Below are 24,668 nucleotides of genomic sequence, written 5' to 3'. Positions count from 1 at the left end.
CCTATATGATTATTTGCAGCTACATTTTTCCAGTGGCTGATTTGACATGTGTGGCTTGTCCAATTGGATAAGTGCTGCAACTATCTGACACCCGGCCTGAAACATGTTGCAGCCAACCCCAAGAAATGGGGGGGGGGACAGGGAGGGTACCAGGAGCCAACGTGAGTCCACTTTATTGATTTGTCAAGTTGAAATTTAAAACCAGGCACTACTACTAGTAGGTTGTAAACCGTCTATGCACTTCGTGTACTTCAGTCATTGGTTGGGCGTTGTCACATCTTCAGTCATGCCTCCGTGACGTCCTTGTTCCAACTGAAAGAATCAAAAGATTCGGCCAATTCAAAATGGCAGACGATAAGCAAGCTTTTTTGTCGGTTTTAAAAGAAGTGAATTCTGTGTACTTACCTTGCAATTTGTTGTTGCATTCAGTGAAACAAAATGTATACTTTCTTTGAGAATGTGAAAAAACATAGCATGAGTGGTGAGGAAACGTGCTAAAAACTGAGAGAAAATGCCATTTGCCTACAATGTTGTCTGCTAAATGTACCGTATGTTGTACTTTGTCTCTCTTGGATGACATACATGCAACATTTTCTGGTGACTGCGGTTTTTTTGCAGGCTCCCCGTAAACATATTCCTCAGTCATTCCAAGTTATTCCTAGTTATTATTCCTTAGTTATTCTTAGTTATATACATTAGCTTTGACGTCACATGCATACTTGTACATGTACTGTGTGTTTCTGGTTAGGGGTTATGAAAACATGTTCCAGACTGATGTGTTTCGTGTACGAGTGTGCACATCTGCATGTACATGTATGCATGATTCAAGTAGGTGGAGCCTGCACCTTGAGCGGCTGGAGAAAATCCAGCTTCGTGACTCGGACTGAGCAAGTCAGAAGTTTGTGCAAACAGTGTGTGAGCCCCAGGGGAGAGGGAACATTATTGCTTACTGACAAAACACCCCGCTTATTAATGTGGTACCCGTAGTCATGGGAGAAAAAATACATATCTTTGCAAGTGGAACTTGAAAATATTTGCATGTCTCTTTTCTCCTGATGAGCATATGCTGATGTCAAAAGAGGTTTTGAGACATCACTTCTATTACTCGTAAGACTTCTATTACTCATGTTCAGTTACCTGAATGTGGAAGTCTCAAGGCTCTGCGTTATCAGAGACTGGAAGAGCTATCCACAAACACTTACATGTACATGTACCCGGTATCCTGTCAAGCGCTAACCAGCAAGGATCACTGCAAGCTGTGATGGGGATCTGAGATGTCAGACTGCAATGGCAAGAATTTTGTGAATTGACAGTGGAGACAAGCTTGTGATTCGCTGCGAGCACAGCAGATGCGTGCCAGGAAACAATTTGTTTTACTTACCGCGTCCTTGGACACTTCGTGTATTTATTATTTATGATCAGCTACCTGTAGCAACAATGACAAATTATCAAGTAAAGTTGTGAGGTGCCCTTGGGGCCAGTTCTGAGCACTACACCTTGCCAGAACATGCTTTGAATTTACATATGTATCATTTTCGGGGTTTGCAAATCTTTGGCAAAACATGAACGTTCCTGCCTTGTAAGTTTCCTTTAACCCTCCGTCTGTTTTGTCAAAAACAGTCAAAAATGCCTTCCACTTGATTTCCCCCAGTACACAGACATATATGGAAATTTGACTGATTTTGACTGATGTGACAACTGTGTCGAGAGTGTATCTTAGCATAGGAGGGTTAAGGACGTGGACGGACTACTAGACGTTGTCATAACAACTAAGCCAAATCATGGCAGGATCCCCTGTTCTGTTTTCCCAGACATCATTAGTGTGGCGAGAGGAATTTGCGGGATGCGTGCCTGTACCTCGCACGTCAACGTTCCCTCTAGCAGTCCACAAATTAATTGAGGAGCTTTAAGGGGGATGTGGTGTGGATGCACAAGGTAATCTCAGTCACACCTCAGTCAGACAGCATGCAGTGTTAGACTTCTTGCCAGATCCACAAATTTAGCAGACTTGGAAAATTCCACCCAGTGTACATGTACATAACATACATGTACATGTAAACCGGCACATCAGGTCTCAAACAAGCTGGATGTATGTCTTTAAGATGAGTAGTTTTTTCCATCAGGGAGATGTTCATTTCTGTATTTGGTATTCTTGTCCTATATATTTGCACTGTATACTCAGTATTGTCTGAAGGCTTGTTTAGAAATTATTCACAAACTTACTCTGGTGGGACTTGAACCCATAACCTGCTGCTTACTAGTGCAGATGTCTCACCACTGAACCATAGAGCTTGCCTTGGATGTATGCGTATATGTGTAAATTGCCGAAGACAGCCTAAAGTTCATGTATGTGAGGCCGAAGCACTTCATATCCGTGGTAGGTTTTCTTTCCCCATACAGTAGTTACCAGGTATCCATGGAAACCAAATGCTTAAAGCCCACATTTGGATTTGAAGTGGTCTGAGGCTGTGGAGAAACACATGCACTCCTTCAACACTTCCCTACACGTACATTAAAGTGCCTTGGTAATCTGTATCATTCACATCAGGCAGGGGTATTTTGTGACGTAACGGTAACACGTAGCATGCTCCAAGTTTTGCACTTTCATTCAGGGTTCATTCTGGTCATGGATTACAGAATCTGCTGGGCAAATGGAAACACCAGTTGTAATTTTTGAAGGGTCAATGTGATTTAATTTTTTAGATACGTTATTCACATGTACATATATGTCTTTATAATATTCTTTAGTGTATGAAAACTGTTTGAAATCCTTTTGAGGAATAAGTGCATTGCACTTTATTTAACACTAAAATTGTCCAAACTTTTTTGATAGCTGAGGTTGCTGTTCCCTTGATGTCAGTCAGAGAAGACATTGCTCAATTTTACATTTCTCTGTTCAGAACGTGAACTGCCAAGGTGCTTGTTGACACTTGCCGATCCCTGTCCTATTTACTACAGTACATGTAAATCAAAAGAGAAATGAAAATTTTAGGACAGCAAATTATAAAATCCAGCAGGTTGTTACATGTACATGTACATACGTATCAATACTGTACATTGTATATTCAGGTTTTCACCCTGGGATGACTTCATACAATGTAGATTTGCTCATGAATATGGAAATTTTTATTAGCATAAAAATCTAAAGGGCACCGAAACAGCTTTCAAACTACTGGTAGAAAAACCAATTCAACAATAAGGTGTGCTTAACTATAAAGGTGCATTTTCAAGGTATTTCACAAAATAATAGTATTGTGTGGACCCTCTAAAGGTTTCCCAAATGTGACATGTTACTACAAAATGAGCTGAAAGTTGGAATTTTCAAAAAATGAGATATTGGTATCTTTGAATTCAGCAGAAAGAGAGATTTCCAGTGTACATGGAACACTTGCAGTAAAAGTACCTGTATAGGGTGACACTGTGACATTATTCTGGCAGCTTTGGGTCTTTTTTCCGGCATTGTTTCAGGCACGAATAATGCTTGAAATTGCTGAGAAAATGACATCTCTAAATGCCTGACCCTGCGAAAAAATTTTGAATGAAATACATGTAGATGGGTTACTCTGTCCAAATATTACAAAAATTGACCTCCACTTCAATACTTGACTTTGAACCCTCAAAATAGGAAAGAGCCAAATGCCGGGTCACAAATGATACACATTTAGCTTGTGCTCATCTTATTGTCAGTCTTGCGCAAGGCTTATGATACGTTTCATTACCTTGAACATGTATACATGTACATGTATGTACATTTTGTAACCGCTGCCTTTTTCCTACTGTGTTATTCATACCAGTACCCATTTTGTTTGCAGTACACACTGTATATCTACATGTATTTGTAAATTTTAATGTAATGAATTTATATGATGTAAAGGGACAAAGGGAATTCCCCCAGGCATTGCAGGACATCAAACTGAAGATGAGACCTCCTTCAGAATTTCCCGTGCGACATGCGGCATTACTTCTCCATCTTGTCTAATTCTTGAGTGGAGATCTCCTGTTCCCTTGAGTAAAGCATGTAAAATGTACTTGTACGGAGGCTAAGTTCAAGAAGATGCTGCAGGAAATGCCTCAGGGAGCACTTGGAGTTACTTGTGAAGGCAAGGAGATAGGACTGCAAAATGTTGCTGTGATGTCCAAACAAGGAAATAAATTCATTTCAGTTCATGATCCATCGTTGTTGGTGCATCTTGTATTCGCGAAGTGCATGTATATAATCTGTTCAGAGTCCTCCCATATTGCCTGCTGTTCATGTGGATGGCCATATTTGCAAAAATACATGTACCACCCTTGGTTGGTGTAATATTTTACATGTACATGTACATTGTACCTGAAAATATACATGTAGACACTGTACATTTGCCCAGTGGCTTTGAAAGGGGGTCCTACTTTCATTATGAGTAGTAATGAAGTATTTTTTCTTGGGTACCATGATAGCTGTGTGGGATTTTTTTAACAATTACTGACTTATTCTTGTGCTTTTGTGCTGATGGCTAGCCATAGTCTTTACTCCGCAGTGAGCAGGCTGGTCTTGTTTGAACATACTGATTAATTTCTACTGGAAAGTATTAAACTGCTCACGTACAGTTCTCCTTGTTCACCACAGGTCTCATCCCAGTAAGCCGTCCCAGAAGCCCCTGGACTCCTCAGACGAAGAGGAGCCCCAAGACAACAGCTACTTCCGGGAGGATGGCGTCAACGAACGCGACAACCTCATCACGGACGGGGACCAGCGGGATGAGAGATATCGGGCCGAGGAGGACGAGGAAGAAGAGGAGGAACAACTGGGATCCGACGATGATGAGCAAGAGGACCCCAAGGATTACTGCAAAGGTGGGCGGTTGATGCTCAAAGGCTGTTTGGTATTAAAACCCTCATGAAAATTTTCGTTTTCAGTGAAGTTTTCATACACCCGCAAGTGTGTTGTACTCAATGCTGTCAGTCAACATTGGTTCCTCAGTGTCCAGCAGTTCCTAGAGCACTAAGATTGTGATGTAGATCTGTACATTGAGCAGAGGCAAACACTTCAGCATTGGGATTTATAACTAAATGATCACCGTCTGTAGCCTGTTTTACATGTACTTGCAAGATCTATGAAGCTTCAGCCCCATTGCGTGATCCATTATGAGTAGATACAATGTAGATTTATAGTGATTGCCCTCAAGAATGACCTGTCTCAGGTTTTTATTGCAGTGATAGGTCATTGGTTTGTGACTTTTTGTTCTGGAACATTGGTATCAGTAATAGGTTTTTTGGGGGGAGGGACGTCAAACTGTAGGCGATACATAGCTCTCCTAAAAGTACCCATATTGGCCTGGGACGCATTCTCAACACTTGAGCATACATGTACATGGGTATCTGTTCATGTACCTGGTATAGGTTTGCTGGTTGAGTTTTAAGAACAGTACTGGTACCTGAAGTTTGCAGCGGTTTAAGTTGAAAGCTGGCCTGCCACTGTCAATGCATCAGTTGGTCTTCCGACTGCCCACAGGACCGGTCAGACACCCATCGAGTCCGATGCCGTGGCTGGTCCGAGGAACAGAGCAGTCACGCCAGCTGTCACTGCCAAATAGCAGTTGGTTTCCAGGATCGAATGGAATGAGTCTCTCGCCATGCCGACCCCAAAATAACCACATATGGGGGGGGGGAAGTCCAGGTTATTGAGGACCGTGACAAGATGGTCATTTGGTTCACGCATTTTCAGCGCCAGATGGTTGATCATCCGTTATTTACTGTGTTTGCAGTTGGAATGCCAAGAGTATTCCGCTAAAGAGGTGTTTTGGGGTGGATCAAAAAATGCGGTAAATGTATACTGTCTTGGTGTTTATAGTCATGAACAAATTATGAATAAAAGAACTGTGGAAATTTTGTCCCAGATGTACCTGTATACTGTATTTAGACATAGATCCTGTGTACATAGTAAACTGTTCTTTCCTCTGTTGCTAGTGGCCACTTAACTGTACTTTACGTGTATTTGTACTCAGAAACTATGGCCACTGTTGGATGGGGATTTACATGTACAGTTGTTGAACTAGTTTTTACAGATATTCTGTACTACAACATGCATTTACTTGTACATGTATTTCACTTTGATAAGAAACCCTCCAATGGCGTCTACACAGTGCATTGTTGCCAGCTTGTCTTGTCCAATGTTGCCTTGCTTTTTGTGTAGGCCTACTGGGTACATGTAGTCCTTGGCCAGGCACCCAGAGCACCTCTTGGGTGAATGATCTCTTGGTCAGTTTCTCTTGTTGTAGGGGGTTGTGCGTGGGTAGCATTGGATCTTTGCCTTTTGGTAGTGACCATATCTGTTGCACCCAAGGTCACATTTACATGGTAATTGATACTTTTCCACCCTGCTGTGAGACAACAGGATGCGACAGATGTTTTAAGATTCACACGCTGTAAAAGACTGTTTTTCACCATCAGTGTACTGGTACATTTACTGTATGTACAAGTACATGGATTTTCAGACTTGAATAGTTTCCCCTGTACCACAGTGTTTGGGGAGTCAGGTTGGCATTGTTCTTTCCTTGCCTTCCACCTCTGTAGTCTGGGTTGGATTCCCGGTTGGTCCACATGGGGATTGGGTTGCCTGATTTTTTTATTCCTCTGGAGTTTTCCTCCCACCTCCGTGACATGTCTGTTCCGCATTGGCTCCTCTCTACAGGTTTCTTCGGGCTCATTAGCTACAGTGCCTTGGGCGCTTTTGAGGAATCCTCGGTGTCATTACCGGAAACTATTATTCATGAGAATAGCAAGTTCTGTTTGACAGCCAGATCAGGGTGCATTGTAATTCTGAAGAAATCGATCCAGAATTTGCTTCTATCTGTATTGTTGAAGACCACCCTGAATTTCCAAGGAGTGAATTTATAGTTGGGCTTACCTGCATGTACTGTGGATCTAATGTACATGTACATGTATTGCAGTTTGTGCGTCTTCGGGTCACCTTTCTGTCTATTTGCATTACAAAGCAAAGAAAGAAATTACTCATAAGTATAAACCTCCTCCAAATCTCAAAGCATCTTCCTTAGCAATAGACAAATAAGCATGCATATAGAGGAAGCACAGAGGTTTCTTCTTTGGGACGTGTTGTCTCAGGCACCACAATGAGAGTTGGGCCCAAGATGGCGGCACGTGTCCACCAGCTGGCATGAATCACGCACGTTTGCCCCCTGATACACGGCCATGCTTGAACTACCTACCGGTACCGACCACATTCCCTGGGCATTCCCAGCCTGCTGGATATTTCACGATCATTGGATATGACTGATGGATTGTTTATCTCCCAGGCTGTGACAAGACAGGGACTGTGCTTATGTGCTTGAATCTGGACACAGTCAATGTTTTTCTTTCTGTGCGCAGTAAGATGTGCATTTAAAAGTGCCAACACTATTCTCTGGAATACTCAGGGGGGAGATTTCTCAGCTATTTTTGGTTTTGGATTTCAGCTTTTTTCTTCATTGGCTGTGTACAAAAGTATAGGAGATTTTCACAGGTCAGCTTCTTTTTATGCCTTTTTTCAGCTGTTTTCAGCTTTTTTTATCATTGTTCAATCTCACCCCTGAATACCGTATCCTGAAAAATTACACATACTTACATGTACTGTACACATTTGTAGTTTGTTACCGGTAGTTTGAAAATTGTACATCATAAAGAGGTATAACATAACATGATAATAGGACTTTGCTGGTAATAATTATTGGTAGTATCGGGCAACTGCTTGTTTTCCACAGGTGCTGCTCAAAAGTAGTAAATGAGTGACCCAAAAATGTGATTCAGTCTTTGAAACGATGAGGGCCTGTCAGTTTCACACTGATCTGGATCTCAGTCAGTAGTCCCCATGCTGGTTCACTTCATCCATTGGACGCGTTTACATGATGTAGTTGTCAGGGAACCGACCAATTTGGATCCGTGTGAAACAAGCAAACCCTTCACTTAGCATTTGCTTGCGTGCAGGATGTCATGCATATGAGATCTTTAAGTGCCACTTTGCATTTGATGTATTGCCCGTCAGCTTTTTGGTGTGACTTCTTTCCAGCAAGTCGAAATAAAGACGCAGGTGTGATGTTTCACACTGGTCATATGAAAGTAAACACAGCCAGCTTGATCCGACTCGGATGAGTCTTTGGGGAGAAGGGAGCAGAATTGATTCCAAACTGAGTTTCAGAATGCTGATCGAAATTCGTTTGCAGGAATAAACTAATGGCCAAGGAGTTCTACCTGCATCCGTGGTTTCCTAAAAAGTTGATTCCAAGCAGCTCTGAAGATTTATCACCCAACCGCAACATGAATTAAAGATTAAAAAAATGAAATGGATTCTTAAGAACCTTGAAATGGTAACTTGGAGCAGTAAATGTTAGAGCACGTTGATGCCTTTCATCTGTGAAAACTGTGACTCTAACCTAATTTTAGATGGTAGTCATCTGGATGACTTGAGATCACAAAGTGCGCTTATTTGAGCTATTTGTGTTCTTGAAGGTCTGCCCTTAACAAGGAGGACTTTGAGACGGAAATTGTGACTCTTGCACAGAACGATAATTGGCTTCAAAATTTCGGGACATGCTTGCACAAGTCCTCCCATGATTTGCTGCCTCCGGACATTTAAAAAAATTGTCTATACTGGTACATGTAGGACAGTGCAAGCAGATGCTTACAAATACATACCGGTACTTTGTACATGTACATTATGCGCGCAAATACCTTGTGAACTTGTCACAGTTAGAATCCTTCCTTTGCTTGATCCCTAGCTGCCAAATTGGTTTGAGTTGTAGAATTTGTTGCTTTGCCAAATTCTCCTTTTGCCAATCCAAGGCAGTGTGTATTTTCAAAGCTGACTATACATGTACATGTATCATACCGGTATTTACATGTACACTGTATGTACATGTGCTTCCTATTGACTGTCTCATATACATGTGCATGTGAAATGTACAAGTTTGCAAAAGCTGTTGCCCTCATTTGTTCATATTCAATCGCCTCTTGTCCTTACCGTCATCTGCCTCAAGTGGGAAATTCTTGCAGTTTCCCTCAATTAACAGTTTTCTGCATTCAAGGCTTCATAACTCAAACATCAGCCAATAACTACCGGTAACCGCGCATGCATTGGTCCACTGGTTGACACATGTGCATGTGGTTTAGCGGTAATGTATACCAGTCTGCATTGACGGCAGCTTTGTCATGATTAATGACCTGCATCATCAGCGGACTTGTTTGTTGATATTTTGGCTCCTGGTTTCTCTACAGAAGCAGGGGGAAAAATAGGCCATTTGTTCGTAATTTTTCTCCCTGAACATTTTGCAATTCTAGTCGTGCACAAGTGAATTGATGGTTGAGTTGGTCTGACTCAATTGACCCAGTAACAGCAGGTACGTGTATTTGTTAAAAGGGTTGTAGGCGTACTGTACTTTTAATGGTTTACTTTGTGGAGTAAGCTACTTTCGCAAATATACCAGGTACATGTACAACTGTATGATTTACACTGTGGAGGTGTAATTCCTTAAACTTTATCACAGTTTCTGTTTTCCCCTCTAAGGTTTAGAATTTTGTTTAATTTGAAAAACCTCTAGGAAACTTTCCCATACTGCTTAAACATTTAGCCAACACTTTACAGAGGCGGCTGCTGCCTACCTCAGTATTTTCGTATGCATTAATAACAAGCAGTGTTTATTGTTTTAGAATCCACTGTTTTGTCAAAAAGTACAATGTACATGGATGCCGAAAGGGAAAAAAGTTTTCTGAGAATCAGATAACATTTCATGAATTTAACATTTGATTGTATCGATCAATACGTCAAACCTCTAAAAGGGGCGGTTCCATTTAAACTGCTGGCAAAATCTGTAAATGGATTTAGAACTTGTTTCATTTAAATGTTTAAACATGTAAACATCCCAGCCTTATTGCGTTCCATTCTAAAAACATGGCATCCCCCCTCCCCCAAACCCCAAAAATTTGTTGCAATTCATGTATGCAGGTATAACTGTGCTGGTGCACTTCAACCAGTCACTTCAGCATTGATAATCTCAGTCGCCTCCCATTCAGTGTCTCTTGGCGACCTCTTACTCCTCCCACAAACATGTACGTGCATGAAATCCCTGTCTGTAATCTTTTCAAATGAAGGAAAGTAAAAACAGTCAAACCTCCCCCCCCAAAAAAAAAAAAATTGGAGTGCAAGTTTTTTGTCAGCTCATATTCTCACAAATTTGACCTCGATGAAAACCTGCTCTGTGCTTGTATACACGTGTCGAACATCTAAAATCCCATTTCTGTCTGAATTTTTCAGACAGGAAATTGGTCACAGATGACCGATGATTCCCCTTAGAACGAGACATATACAGTTAGGCATGTACACTTGCGTGTACGTGCAGCCCGCTTGGTTTCCTCAAAAGCAAAGAGTTCTGATTTTGTGAGGTCTTTAGAAAGTAGGTCACTGTGTCCAAGCGTAGATCCAAACTTGTAACACCCACGGGAACAGATACATGCATACATGTACTAGTGGACACATGTATAATGCCAGTGTTTCTAGCCGCAGGTGTTCAGGCCAACTGCATTTGCAAATTGGAAAATCAATGAGTGGCTGCATCAGAATGTCAAATGGATCGTGCAAAGGTGAAGAAAAAGCTCGGCACTTCATGTGTTGGAGTGCTAAGCAGTTCATAGGGAGATTCAGTGGAACGTGTTTGACTTTGAAATAGCCTCCGGGCATTTGCAGCACATGTGCACTGCACATGTATGTCTAAAACATGAATATGTCTCTATTGAAATTGGTCAAGCAAAACAGCGGTAACAAAGTAAAAAAATGTTCTGTATCATACATCTGTGTTCATGCACATGTGCTGTATTCATCCCCATTTTCAGGTCTCAAAGAATGCTTGAAAGTTGGAAAAATTCATTCAAGGTTGACCAGTTGATTTACAATTTATTACATGTGCTGTATATGTATACATGTACATGTATGTAGCATGATGAACATGCACACGAGAAAATACAGTACGTATGTGCATACATAAATGTGTATAGTCTACATGTACGGTAACTGCCTTGCACTGTAGTACTACCGATATGTGGTTTTGGACAAGCGGTTGTCAGATTTCTAAGGTGGTCAATTGAACAAATGTTGTACTTTTAATACCATGTCATAGATATTTAATTTTTATTGATTGCGAAATCATCATGCCACAAGCAAGTATCGTTTACGACGGAGGGCATTGGCGATGTTGCCGTGCTACAAAAAAATCATCCTACTGTACCTTGGGTAGGAGGATGGATAGCCGTGACAACGACATGAGAGTTTGTTAACAATGGCGATTGCAATTAGCAGCAGAACAGTGATTAGAGCGTGCTACTCATGTACTACTCATTCCATGAGCATAGCCGGGAGCAACGGAAGTCTAGTAACCAGTGGCCTGGTCAGAGTACATGTACATTTACATGTAGCTCATGTGAACACACACAGTGCTTCACTGTACAGCGTACATGTACAAGCTGACATTTTATGCTTGTACCCCAATACATACATGTACATCAGTGTAGCCTACATGTGTATGTACATGTAGGCTACATGTACGTACATGTAGACTACATGTACAAGGCACCTTGGAATTTTTCTGATCAAAATGTTGGTATACATTGTACATGTCAATGATGATATGCCATCTATGTGCATAGATGGTGTAAAGGTCCCTATGCCCAGTCCAAATAAACAGGATCGGCCCATAGACCTTTTGATGACAAAATGTGATAGATGTGCGGCTAAAAAATGAAACATTGCCCTACATAATGACAACTGACTGGTGTACATGTTTGTACATGTTTACCAGTGATTGTCACATTGGGTAAGATGCTGAAGCTGGGGTCTACATGTAGCTGCCTTTACAAAGATGCACATGCATACATGTACATGTACATGCACATGTGTAATGAGTCAGACACGAGTTCTCATGTTTATTCTTGTGGTCACTCATGTCCAGTTTTCTCCCCACATCCTCAGATTCACTTCATTTGTAAGTTGTGCAGTAGCATTAGGTCTGTGCTTCAGCTGTGCATGCATGTGATTTGGTCAATTTTTGGGTTTTTTTTTAATGTTGGATTTGTACTCACAGTACAGGTAAACATACCCTGGTACATGTACATGTATGCTAGTACATTTACATAAGAATGCTTGGAAAAATTTGTGAGGTATTCATATTGCTCTTGATTCGTAATTGTGTTAAGACTTCTTACAGAATAAGTCATTTAAGGTTACTGGTATCTACACAAGGGCTTTGGTGCTTGTGAGCTTCAAAACATGTGATACTGTGCACGATGAAGTACCCCTTATTTGAGAGCAGCATCAAAATCAGACTTCAAATATTATTGATTGGTACCCATAGTATCAACCTCTTGACTTTCCAGTCTGTGTGTAGAGCATGTAGTGCCAGACTATGTGTACATGTATTTTAGACAAAAATTAATGCCATCTGCCCTTGCAGTGCGTAGTCAGGGGAACATACCGTATTTGTACCAGATTCATACTCTAGGGAGAGTTTTACCGGTATCGCATTCTGCAGCCTGTGTGAGCGTCAGGGTGCCACTGGTCCTCTGTCAGTCTTTTGTGAACTCAAGAAGTCTCATGTGTACCGTGTACATGTGTGTAATGTACAAGCAGGACAGACTGCGTCGGTGATGTTTGCTGCAGTTTATCACATCGTTATTTCATCCCTCTGCCATTTTCAACATCTTCATCCCTGAAGTTGCTGGATATCTGCCATAACAGACAACCAGATGTACTGCCCATGTTTGTGTACAGATAAACAAGAATTTACGAGTGCACGGACCGATATATGTATGCTGGAACTTTACAAATCTCTGGATCAAGAATCGTTAGTTAATCAGTAATCAAGGTTCAGCAGAGTAGTCGAATGTTTCACCCTGAAATATCACAGTGTTGGCTATGTGCCACATTTTGGTAACAAACAGCTATTGATAGCCAGTGATGTGGCTCATCGGGGTTGGATGGTTCTGAATTGTCAGGTTGGCCTTCTGGAAAGTTGTTGTCTTCCTGTGATTAACCTTGAATATTAACCAAATTCACCCCAAAGGAAACATGTTCAGCAGAAAGAGGGCTGTAATTTACTGTGGCTGCTCATGTGGAAATGAGCAGGGAAATTGCACTTTTCTTACCAGGGTTGGAGTGCTTTTCAACCAGTTAATTTGAACAGACTTTTCAAAGGCATTTGAAAGGTTTCAATGTTAAAAAAAAGCATAACAAGAGTGCAACACGAGAGGGCCCACGTCAGAGTTTTTAACCCTCGGTTCCTTCTATCAGGGTCCAAAACCATCACCGATTTGTTAAAGGTCAGATTGGGACCCTCAGTCGACTGATTAAGTCACATCTGCGTACTGAATACCATGCCTGTAATTTTCGGCATCTCTTTTTCCCTTCTCCCGGCAGGTGGCTACCACTTAGTGAAAATTGGTGACCTTTTCAACAACCGGTATCACGTCGTCCGCAAGCTAGGCTGGGGACACTTCTCCACTGTCTGGCTGGCGTGGGACCTCAAGTAAGTCAGTAAAGCTTGGTAAAAGTCCCCAGTTAATCATTTACATTTTTCAACCTTGCGCACACTGTGTACTGCATGCACCACTCATGTAGATGTACATCTGCCCTTTATTAATCTCATTGGTTATTAGCATGGGAATCACCAAGATTTTGTCCAGGGCAGGGGGGCAAGATATTTTTTGGGGGGATGGGTGGGAAGCACTTATCAGTGGTAAATAGGTAGACCACTAAAGGTGGAAGAGGGGTCTGTTGTGAAGTATTTTTAAGCCAATTTCTATCCACTGTTCTCCCTTTTTTGTGCCTCCTACTTTTTTCATTCTTTCATTCTTTACCTTTTAAAAATGTTTTTCTCTTTTTCATGGGGGGGGGCAACCTGTCACTCGTAATTCATGAATGAAATCATTTTTATTCCTGTGAAATTATTCTTGCCGTTAGACCCTGTGGGGAACATGTACATGTATACATGTACCTACATGTATATAGCCATAAGTTTGATGGTACAGGAGCAGATTTTGGAATTCTGAAATCGCAACCGAGCTCTTAAATTTTGGGGGGCAGTCGAGTGCTATTTAGAGTCCCTTTCTTTTACCCTAGGGCATGAGAAACACAGGTACATGTACATGTTTTCTCTAGATTTTGTAAAATTTGGCCATGAAATACACATTTATATTAACCTTCCATTTGTTGTGACAGTCGTAGCCAGACCAAACTTCCTCCCACTTCTCCCTCTATAGCACGTAGACATACCATACATGTCACTTGACAGATTTTGACTGATAGGACAACTTAGTGCAGATGCATCTTTGCACGGGAAGGTTAAAGGAGGAGAAATATGTAGCTGCAGCATTTTACAAGCGATATCTTCTTTTTACATACATGTACCTACATGTATACCAGTAATTCATGCAGATTTTTACGATTGGAATAAATGCCTGCACATGCACCTGTACTCCAAGTAGGCATTTGGCTGGGATGTCTGTTTCTGGGAGCAGAGAAGCCTTTTTTCTGCTGGTGACTTATTTTGGGTCCATCAAGCCTCATGCTTTGAATGGATGCTGAACAAAAGAGATTTACTGCGCCAGACTGTTTAAAATAACTCCAGGGCTGTCAAAAATCATGGATTTGCCTTGAGTGGTCAGGGATGATGAGAAGGGAAAAAACAGAACAACTGATAACAAACTGACGATGTGTTATAGTTTGGAGGCGTTTATTTTTTTACCCCTTTGAAAGGAAGATTGCCCAAGGGAACACTGTCATTCTTACTCCCCATCATTTTGTTCCCGTCTTGATCATTTCAACAACTCCAGCCAGCTCCCAAGTAACAAAAATTTGGACTGCAAACACTGAATGGCCCTTTTGCATCAACCCGTCGGATCGATTACTAGGGAACAACAACGTGTGCAGAAAGTGCAGCCACAGTTGTTGCGTTGGCGTGGCGTTAATAAATGAATGGAGTCTTTAATTCTAGTGTACAATTAGCACCACTGGCTGATGAACCGGATCCGAAAATACCTTTGTACTTTTCTGGGTGAAGCTGTAATGGCTTAGAATAGAGCCACCAGTACGGACCCTGAGGCAGTGACACACCGTGAAAGATCACAGGGCAGGAGAAATCTCAGCATTCCCCCGGGATGCTTGTGTGATTTCCCCCTCAAAATCACAAACGGCAGAAAAGACATTCATCTTTTTTGTAACACACATCATTCGAAATTCGACTGCTTTGCCAAGGAGTATGGTCAAAAGGTGCTCTTTTTTGAAATGATCTTGAAAGCCTTGGAACTTTAGAAGTGACATTTTCACATGTGCTGAAGAAGAAAAAGTCTCACATTTTGGATGTCGAAATGTAAAATAGTTGCGTTCAAATTTTTACTGTCACGGTTTTAATGGGCAAGACTGATTGATGAATGGTTCAAGCAGTCTGTGTGGTCATCTTGCCGATGTTAAAATTCTTTTTTGCCATTCTCTTTCCAGGGGCCGTAAATATGTAGCACTGAAGGTGGTTAAAAGTGCACAGCACTACACAGAAACTGCAATAGATGAAATCAAACTACTTAAAGCTGTGAGTAGATTGTACAACTATCCTCAAACTGGCCTTGGCATTTAAATATTCTCACAAAATGTTTGCTGTCCCACTTTTTTTCGTAAACTTGGCAAGGATATACATGTAATGAGGACAGTCGTGCACATACAGTTTTGCTCCAGTTGGAGGAGGGGGACGTTGCTATGGTTACTTTTGTAATAAACAGAATGGCTTATCAGTTCATGCGTAGGACATTCCCTGAGTATGTTTTGAAGAAGAAGAACAGTTTTGTGCTTCGTTGTAGTTGTATTACTTTGCTCACTGCACCAATTGACTGCTCTGCCAAATGTTTTGTCCATTGAAGATGTTTATTGTGTCAGGAAATGGATTTTCATGCAGCTCCCACAGACCTTGTGTGCTTATTTTGAAAAAGTCAATTTTCCAGTCTTCCTTAAAATCCAAAATAAGTAAGCTGTGGCCTGTTTTTTTCCCTTATTTGTGCTTCCTGTAAAATTCATGACAACTGAAATTAGGCATTGAATTGGAATATCAGCCCATAACTCTTTGACAATCTGTCAACTTATTTTTTTTTTTCGACAGGTACGAGAGAGTGACACATCTGACGCAAACAGAGAGAGAGTAGTCCAGCTGCTAGATGACTTCAAGGTATCCGGTGTCAATGGAACCCGTATCCTTAACATCTATACATGGCTAAACAGTGGAATGCCGCTATACCGAACACCGCTATACCGAACATTTGGCTGTACAGAAAATTGTCCTTGGCTCCCAATATTTTATGCACAAAACCTACCGAACATTATGCAGTTGCAAATCAAGCAAGATTCGCCACAGCATGCATCAGAGATGGATCCTGAGTGGTAGCTTCACAACTTTTAGGATAAACTAAATATCAATTTTGTAACTCAAGATTTAATAAAAAACAAAAATAATTATAGATACATTTCTATAAACCTCAAACGTGAATGCAACGGCAAAACATCACGAAAACAGCAAATCATAGTATCACAAAAGGGTGCACTTCAGTTAGACAAGAGAGGGCGCTATTCAACATGGCAACGAAATGTTCGGCAGTTAATTTCGCTATACTGAATGAACAGTTGTCATGAAAAAGATTGATGCTTTCAATTGATCGGGAAAAAGTTTTGCCCTAACTCTGTTTCCCCATAGATGTGTGCATGGTCTTTGAGGTGCTCGGCAATAACCTCCTCAAACCCATCATCAAGTCCAAGTACATGGGCCTCCCACTGCATCAAGTGAAAAGCATCATTAGACAGGTGGGTGCCTGGGTGTCGTAGCGGGCGGGACTTGTCCTCCCCGGGGAGGGGTCGAGAAATGAAGAGTACAGTAATGGTGGGCGAAGAAATGAGAAAATGAGAGAAACAAAAGAAAACGGAGGAAGGGGATGAACGCTTGAAAGTACCTGAGAAATGGACCCTCTCCACTGCTGATGATTTTTTCAGTTTGCTGGTGGTGAGTCTTGTAATAGAAAGGAGGACACAGTTGAAACCAGACAAACCATTGGCTTGTTTATTTTGGCTCCATTTCTAAAGGTCCTGGAAGGCTTGGACTACTTACACACCAAGTGTCACATCATCCACACGGACATCAAGCCCGAGAACATCCTGATGTGTGTCAACGATGAGTACATCAGGAAACTGGCCCATGAAGCCAAGGATTGGGTGCAGGGTAACGCCAAGCCCCCAGTGTCATCTGGTAAGCCCAGTGTCTCTGGTCGACCTCACCAATTTTCTCAGACCCTCTTTCTTCCCAGTGTTTTTCGCAATCGAATTGCTCACAAGTGCCGTCACAAGTAATCCAGTCTCAAGTCGAGTTTCAAGCTATTCAAATGAACTTTGGTGAAAAAATCCTTGAGTAATTGTTCAACCGATGTTAATTGCTATGGACTTGTGATCTGACTTGTGATTGTCTTGTGGTTTGTCTTGTGATGGACTTGTGATCTGATTTTCGATTGTCTTGTGGCTTGACCTGGGATGAATTTGTGACCTGACTAATGATTGGCTTATGATTTAACTCACATTGTGGTCATTTCCCCATGTCACAGTAAGCACCGCTCCCATTGAGAAGAAACCAGAAAAGCTGTCCAAGAACAAGAAGAGGCGGTTGAAGCAGAAGCAGAAGAAACAACTTGCCCTCCTGGAAAAGCAAGAGCAACAGCTGATGGAGCTGGAGAAGGAGAGACACTCAAGGTTATCAGGTACACTGGGCTCTTCTGTTTCCATGAGGAGTGTGCTTAACAGCAGAATCATTAGCAAAAACAACTGTGACTCGTTTGCTCATAATTCATGTGACATCATGTAAACAGTTCTGGGCGTTAAATTTCTTTCTCCATACTTCCGTAAGAAAACAATTTTGTTTTCTAAATCCCCCTCATGTGTGACACAAGGGATCAGAAATAATGACAAGGGTGGACGCAAACATTGGAACACATTGGGGAGGCCGAGCTGCTTGCCTCGCCCACACCATAATTTAACTTTCTCATTCTCTGGCGTACACAAATATTGTATCAAACCAACATAACATTCTGTATCCTCTCTGTGACCTTAAAAGCCGGAAGAAAACAAGCATTTCATAAAAAAAATGACACGCTGATCGGGCAAATGAACTTCCTATCAGACTTTCTTTCAAAAGGTTTCAGGAGTGCCCTGGAGGTTGGTTGAAAGTGAACTACAGCTGCTGATGGGAGTAAAACTGTTTCCTGATCTGGCTCCACATATGTGTTTCTAGATTTGTCTGTCTTCCGTGTCTTGAAATTGAATATGACGGTACCCGTGTGTAGGAAGCAGCAGTTGCACCTCCTGACCCGAGGCTGTGTGAACCAAAGTTCTGAATGTTTGGAACCAAAGGGCTGAGTGCTTGCAAAACAAATTTCTCTGGTTCTAGTATAACTAAGTTCATATTTTGTTGGAACGAGACCCTGTTTGGTCCGGGTCAGTCGGCGAAGGACCGGCAAAGGTGAATCATGGGGGTCACCCAGTGCTCCCAAGAAATATGTACCGGTATCTCTCTGCGATGGCAACAGGGCAAGTTGTCTTAAAAGTTCGGGCAGTAGTTACGGTATTGCCTTGCCAAAACTGATCAGTCTTGGACCTGGGGCAGGTGAGTAAGGAGCCTGTCGCTTAGAATGCTGCAGTCCATATGACAGACATTACTGGTGTCATTCAATTTGGAGAAATCCGACGTAACAAATGAAACACACAAACAGAATGCCTAGATCGTCTAGAGCAGCACCTGGCTGCCCGTGAACTTGGTAAAGCTTCGTAAATAGTTCTAGAGAAATGGGTCCCTTCCTGTTGGGAGTTGAGGAGGTGAGTCTTCTGTAACCTTGTAAAATTGTTTTGACCAGAGGATGCTCCATTTGTGATGGTAGGCCGGCTAAGCTATTCGCCCAATTAGCTGTGGATATGGCAAATTCTGCTGCAGATTGCCTGTCTGTGCGGGAAAGCGCAGGTAAATAAAGCGCAAGGTCTGTTAGGTCGATCGGGAAAGTTTGGACGTTGGTCTTGGATGAAGCCCATTGCTTCCAACTGACACTGTATCCTCTGGACGTGAATTTTGCCCTGGATGCCATCAGAATTTGTGGCAGAGTACTGTCGACGAGGTCATGTTTCCCAAGCTGTTGAAAAACAGAAACAAAGACAAAACTAGGTTGGTTTAACTGGAAAATTTCGGGTGGGAGGGCTTTTGGGACAGCGAGGTTACGCTGCTCAAGTGAGAGTGAAGCTACCCAGGGAATGCCCTGCATTTAAAGGAATGTGTTATATAATAGGATGGGCTCTGAAGAGTGCAACCCACCTGTCATCTGATAATGAAAAGAAAATTAACTACCCACAAGTATATTTGCAGTAGTCAGTGCACTTGTAGTGTTAACACAATAGTGGATAAACCCTTTCTAGCCAGTGGCCCAAGAGCACAATATGGCTGTTAAACTTTGAAGTTGTATTTTGAATCATTTCTTCAGGATTCATTTATTCTGCAGCCTCTGTTTTCAAAAATTGTTTCCCCCCTTGTGTAATCCAACAGTCATTTGAAAGCACGTTTGCAGAGAAAGAACCCATAAATTTCATTTGTCCAAGAACGTTTTGTTCTGATGGTGTTCATTTCTATTTCCATGCCATGGTCCAAACAAGAGGTTTTACTTTGAAATAATTTAAACACAGCCACATCTGACAAAGACCAAGTCCACTCCATGGAAACAGAGAGGCAGCAGCATGCTGGCAACAACAGCAGCGGCAGCAGCAACGGCAACCAGACGCCGCTCAGCGAGACGGCCACCACTCCAGGCAGTGAGTTTGCCACTACCCCGAGCAGCGAGTACGCCACCACGCCGGGCAGTGAGGTTGCCCCAGCTGCCCTGGCGGGTAAGGAAATGGGGAACGAGACGGCCATGCAAGGGGTGCAGGAGGAGGCGGAGGAGGTACAGGAGAGGAACGACCGGCTGGATGCCGATGGGACAGAGGGCCAAACAGGTACTGTTGCTAATTGGATCGAAGCTGCTACTGGAAAGAAAGACCGCACTGCAAATAGTCCAGTGATTACAAGTACAACAGTACCATGTTCACAATTAAAAACAAAGTTTAATTATCACTTCCAATTAATCCCGATTAATTATCACGTCCCGAATTCGAATCCCCAAGTGACTGTACCACGGATTAACATAGGAATCCCAGTGGTAAAATGCACAGCCTGATACCTTTCAAATATAATGAAAATAAGCTCTGATAAATAATCTCAATGATTTGTGACTATAGTGAACTAGCTTCAAAATCTACTACCCATAAACCTCAACTAAACTTTAGAGCATCATTCTCAATTTACATCAATGTCAACTACGCTGATTAGTGGGTAAAATTATTCAGCAGCATTCCAGAGACATATGTGCCACAATCTCTGAAGTTTAAAATCAAGTTCCCAAATCTCAAAGCAAACTTGCTGATCAGATTCAATCTGAAAATACCAGGGATCTCATAAAACACTTAAAATCACAATCATCTAATTCTAATACATGCAAAATTGACAAAAGAAAGACAGTTCACAGCAATCGCGAAGTTGTGGTTTGTTGAAGTGAGGTACTGGTCCAGTTTAGCTGACGACCAAGGTGCTGTGCCCCATGCTCCACTTCACTTGGTAGGGTCATTCACATCACCGTTAGCATGGTTTTGATCGTGCACCATGCACTGACCAGTGGCGACAATGGCGGTGATTTGCTGTGTCGGGTTTGTCAGCGCCCTCTATCGTTGGCCTGTAATGCAAGATCGGTCATCTGGAGTCTTGTCCATGCCCACCACAAGGCTCACAGGAAAACATCAGGTCAGGGCAGGCCACCTAATATTTAATGAAAACTTGGCCACATATACTGCAATAATATTCGAAATCCTAGCAGATTAGCTCTTTCAGGTATAATCTTGAAGTCACATTTTTTAAAACACCATAAAATTCAGTTGAATAATCACTGTGCGAGATCAATTTCAAAATATCAACACATCAAACCATTATGTTTGACAAGGGCATAAAAGAAAGGGAAGAATATCTTTCAGATTTCGAGATGTTCCAAAACTTTAATTGCTTATCCAGCCGCTCAACTAGCTCTGAACCAATTTACCCTTGAGCAGTCTGAAAAATACCTGCTCCAAATAGCGCAAACTCCGGCTGCTACAGGCTTGAAAGCGCGCGGCTCTGAGGATCACACAAACTGTCCACCTTCATACTGTCTCAAAACCAAGAGTTGTGTCTTGACACACCCCCAACTGGTTATATATCCTTGCCATCATCTTTTCACATGCAAAATAAATTCCACTGACCCACACTCTCCTTCAACCACTGACGCCTCATGGCAAACTGCAGTGAATCTAAAAGACTTGACTGATCAAACACAGAAGAAAGGGCATTCTACTTGGGAGTCTGCACTCCGTACCTGAATTGTTAAACAAAAACTGGCAGTTATTTGCATGGTGTATGGAAATCTATGGCCCTGAGAATAAAAAGAAACAGGTTACGGATTAAAGAAGTGAATATGGATGAAGGCTGCTTAGGCCTGTCTCTGAAAAGAAATAGAGAAATAAAAGGGGAATCCTGATGGGGGGGATGTGAGACTTGGTGCTGGTGGCGAAATTTCTTGGTTCAAAAACGTTGTTGCCTTTTTGTGCAGCATAAACTGCAGTTGTTTTCATTAAACACTGACAGTTTTGTTGGAACTGCATCATTGTTAGATTAATTGTGGCTAACACTGAAATGTCTTCTACTGATTGTACTTGTTATTGAACTGATATGGCATGGTGCCAGTAGTTTTTGTCCTGGACTGTTTCCACATGCTGTTCTGGTTACCATGCATGGCTTCTCTACTGGTATTGACTGACCCATGAAAGGAACCAGGAAATAGAAATGCTTTTATAAATTGTACTAAAAACCCTTGAAATTGCATCTTTTTGTTTCAGTTAATCTTATTTTAAATTTTTGTTTTGCAATTTTAACCCATATTTTAATGTTTTATTTTGTTTTATGCTAATGTATTTGCATATTCATGAGTAGAACTATGATGTCATCCAAGGCGCTGAATCTCAGTGTTGCACTGATTTGTTCACAGGAAAATTTCTAGATTTTTTAAACTGCTGTTATGGCAAATTTCATTTTCTTTGGCAATTTATTGCTGTGTAAGCATATGGTAATAATTCAGCAAAAAACCTTTTTACAGAAGTGTGCCAAGATACGATGTAGCGAATTTGGAGTTCACAATTTGCTCATGTAAACATGCAACCTGAACTACATGTATGTCTTCCTGGATTTACATCAAAGCAAAAGCGCCCTCACTTGTCCAGAAATGCTTGGTCAATTTTTAATGTTTGAAAAAGTGCACCATTCAGTTAACGTAACGCAAAAAAGATGTCAAACAGTCTTCATACATGACCGATCACAGCTGCCAGTGTGCAGCTGCAAAAAGCAATGAGGCATTGAAGAGAAGCACGTACTAGTTGCCCTTGTGCACAGCGTGTGGGACTGAATCACAGTTTCTACATGGGCATTTTGTAGTGCCTACAGTTCAGCACTGGAATGAGTATGCACTGGTATTTAAATGGAACAGTAACTTTCATACAAAACTTTGTATGATGCCCATGGTTTCCGTACTTGAAATCAAGTGGGGCCCATGGTTTCTGTTTGAAATTTGGACGGTACCCACGGTTTCTGTGCTGGGATTTGCTTAGTGCCCAGTGGTTTCTTTACTTGAATTGCCTTATTCAGCATGTCTGATGTGCCACTCTAAACTTAGTTCCGTAAGCTCCATTGTGCAAACAGCTTTGTATTTATACTATGCATGGAATTGTCATTTTATCTTACAGATGTCACAAGCCTGACCACAAATGGCAACGGGAACCCCAAAGAGACCAACATACTAATCACGGACACCCAGGACCCAGTGGATGAAACATCGTCAGATACACCGGCTAGCCCGCAACGGTTAAAACAGCAGCAGGAGCCGTTACCCATGGCAGATCCTATGGTGGATCCCATAGGGGACGGCCCCTGGGTACAGGCTCAGGACGCCGGCGAACTCTGCAACGGCTACGGGGACGAGGGCGGAGACATGGAGAGGGAGGAGAAGGCGGATGAGGTGGAGGAAGGAGTCAACGACAGGGAGAAGAACGGGGAAATGCAGAACGGTGGGACGGACCACAGCCAGATGAATGGGGATAAGAGCGACGACAAAGGTAACCACGATTACATGTTGTAACTGCTTATCGATTGCATTCCAAGTCGCGCTTGCTGCTTGCTGCTTGCTGCTGGGTGCTGGGTGCTGGGTGCTTGCTGCTGGGTGCTGGGTGCTGGGTGCTGTATCCACCCTGAGCTGCAGTGCACCCTCAGCAGCAAAAGAAAGACAGATGGTACTAAGTTCTCCAACCAGCTCATTGCACGTGTTCGGGGTGCGCGCAAAGACCATGCATTCCAGACTAAACTCGTTACGCGTACTCGGCGTGCTCCGCGTCAAGCGCACATAAACTTGCACACCTATGCGGTGAATGCGTACCAAAGGACCGTCAGTTTAATTTTAAAGGGGCCCTGTTTTGTTCCTGCTCGGAGCGGATTACTTTCAGCCCAAAACACCAGCATGCTAAAATGACAAGACACCAAAGCCACGGTCCGTTACAAAGATGGACTTTACAAATGCCACCACCGGGGAGGTCATTTGTTTCAAGATTTGTGCAACATTTCTTACCGTATCGGTGTCTCTTTAAAACTGCGAGACTATGTCATAGAGCGATGTTTACTGCAACGCGCAGCTGTGGCCCACAGACGCTTGAGGGCTCCACACATGTGTAAGAGGTATTCCCCTTTTTTTTTTTTACTAGTCCCCTTAAAATTTTACTCTTTATTGTTTTCTTTCTTTTGTATGATACACCCCCAACCACTTTTTGTTTTTGCTGTTGGAGTTTCAACTTGGTTTAGCCCACTACACCTGTGCTTACTCTAGACAGTTAGATCCCCTTCTTGAAAGTGGAGTGACCCTGGATGGGGTGGTGAGCTGGTCTGGGTGGTGTGGTCCAGCATGCTTCAGTGCTGTACCATCCCCTACCTATTCCAACCACCTTGTCTGTGTTCTCTCCTTTTCAGCCTGCCAGCAATCAAGGGTCACAAGCCCCCCCCCCACCCCATTACAAATGCTCAACCTCCGCGCACCAATTCAAGTTTATGGGAATCACTCAAGCGTGGGGCAAGTGAAGATGTCATGTGACATTGCATGCAGAATTTGCCCAAACTTGTTAATTTTAACATCCACCTTGTTGTGTGATACAGGAAATCCTTGCGTGTCTGCACTTCGTCACGCATGAATTTGTTAATGTGGAATTCCATCTCTGTATCGCAATTTGACTCAAAAATGAGTTGGAAGATGGAATCTGTTCCTTAACCCCCCCCCCTCAGTTTTGATTTCCTGACAGAACCGACATAGTATTTTGGGGGGATTTTACCGACAATGGTGTGTGAAGTACTGATTACCAATAGTGCAAACAATTTTCTGATTGGACTGAAATTTTGCCCATGTACGGAGTAAGAACAGGCCAAATTTCATGCTTGGTG

General features: G+C 42.3%; 1 protein-coding gene and 1 pseudogene across 6 annotated transcripts in view; one reads left to right on the top strand and one right to left on the bottom strand.

The window, feature by feature from the left end:
* Window positions 1-24,668, top strand: part of srpk2 (SRSF protein kinase 2) — a 76,268-nt gene that overhangs the window by 41,521 nt on the left and 10,079 nt on the right. For all 6 annotated transcript variants that reach the window (XM_022225375.2, XM_087135914.1, XM_022225374.2 and 3 more), the window contains 9 exons: window positions 4,607-4,833; window positions 13,433-13,541; window positions 15,512-15,599; window positions 16,161-16,248; window positions 16,749-16,855; window positions 17,132-17,294; window positions 17,644-17,796; window positions 19,760-20,068; window positions 22,934-23,302. In XM_022225375.2, coding sequence (XP_022081067.2) covers window positions 4,607-4,833; window positions 13,433-13,541; window positions 15,512-15,599; window positions 16,161-16,248; window positions 16,749-16,855; window positions 17,132-17,294; window positions 17,644-17,796; window positions 19,760-20,068; window positions 22,934-23,302 — 1,613 coding nt within the window. The remainder of the gene's footprint in view (window positions 1-4,606; window positions 4,834-13,432; window positions 13,542-15,511; window positions 15,600-16,160; window positions 16,249-16,748; window positions 16,856-17,131; window positions 17,295-17,643; window positions 17,797-19,759; window positions 20,069-22,933; window positions 23,303-24,668) is intronic.
* On the bottom strand, window positions 18,169-19,626 carry LOC147799410 (uncharacterized; annotated as a pseudogene).

The sequence above is a fragment of the Acanthaster planci genome, linkage group LG04 (genome assembly GCF_054643075.1).
Source record: "Acanthaster planci isolate LZ-2023a linkage group LG04, COTS_SCS, whole genome shotgun sequence".
Classification (NCBI taxonomy): Eukaryota; Metazoa; Echinodermata; class Asteroidea; order Valvatida; family Acanthasteridae; genus Acanthaster; species Acanthaster planci.
Note: the sequence above shows the minus strand (reverse complement) of the source record. Positions and strands in the feature narration are given on the sequence as shown.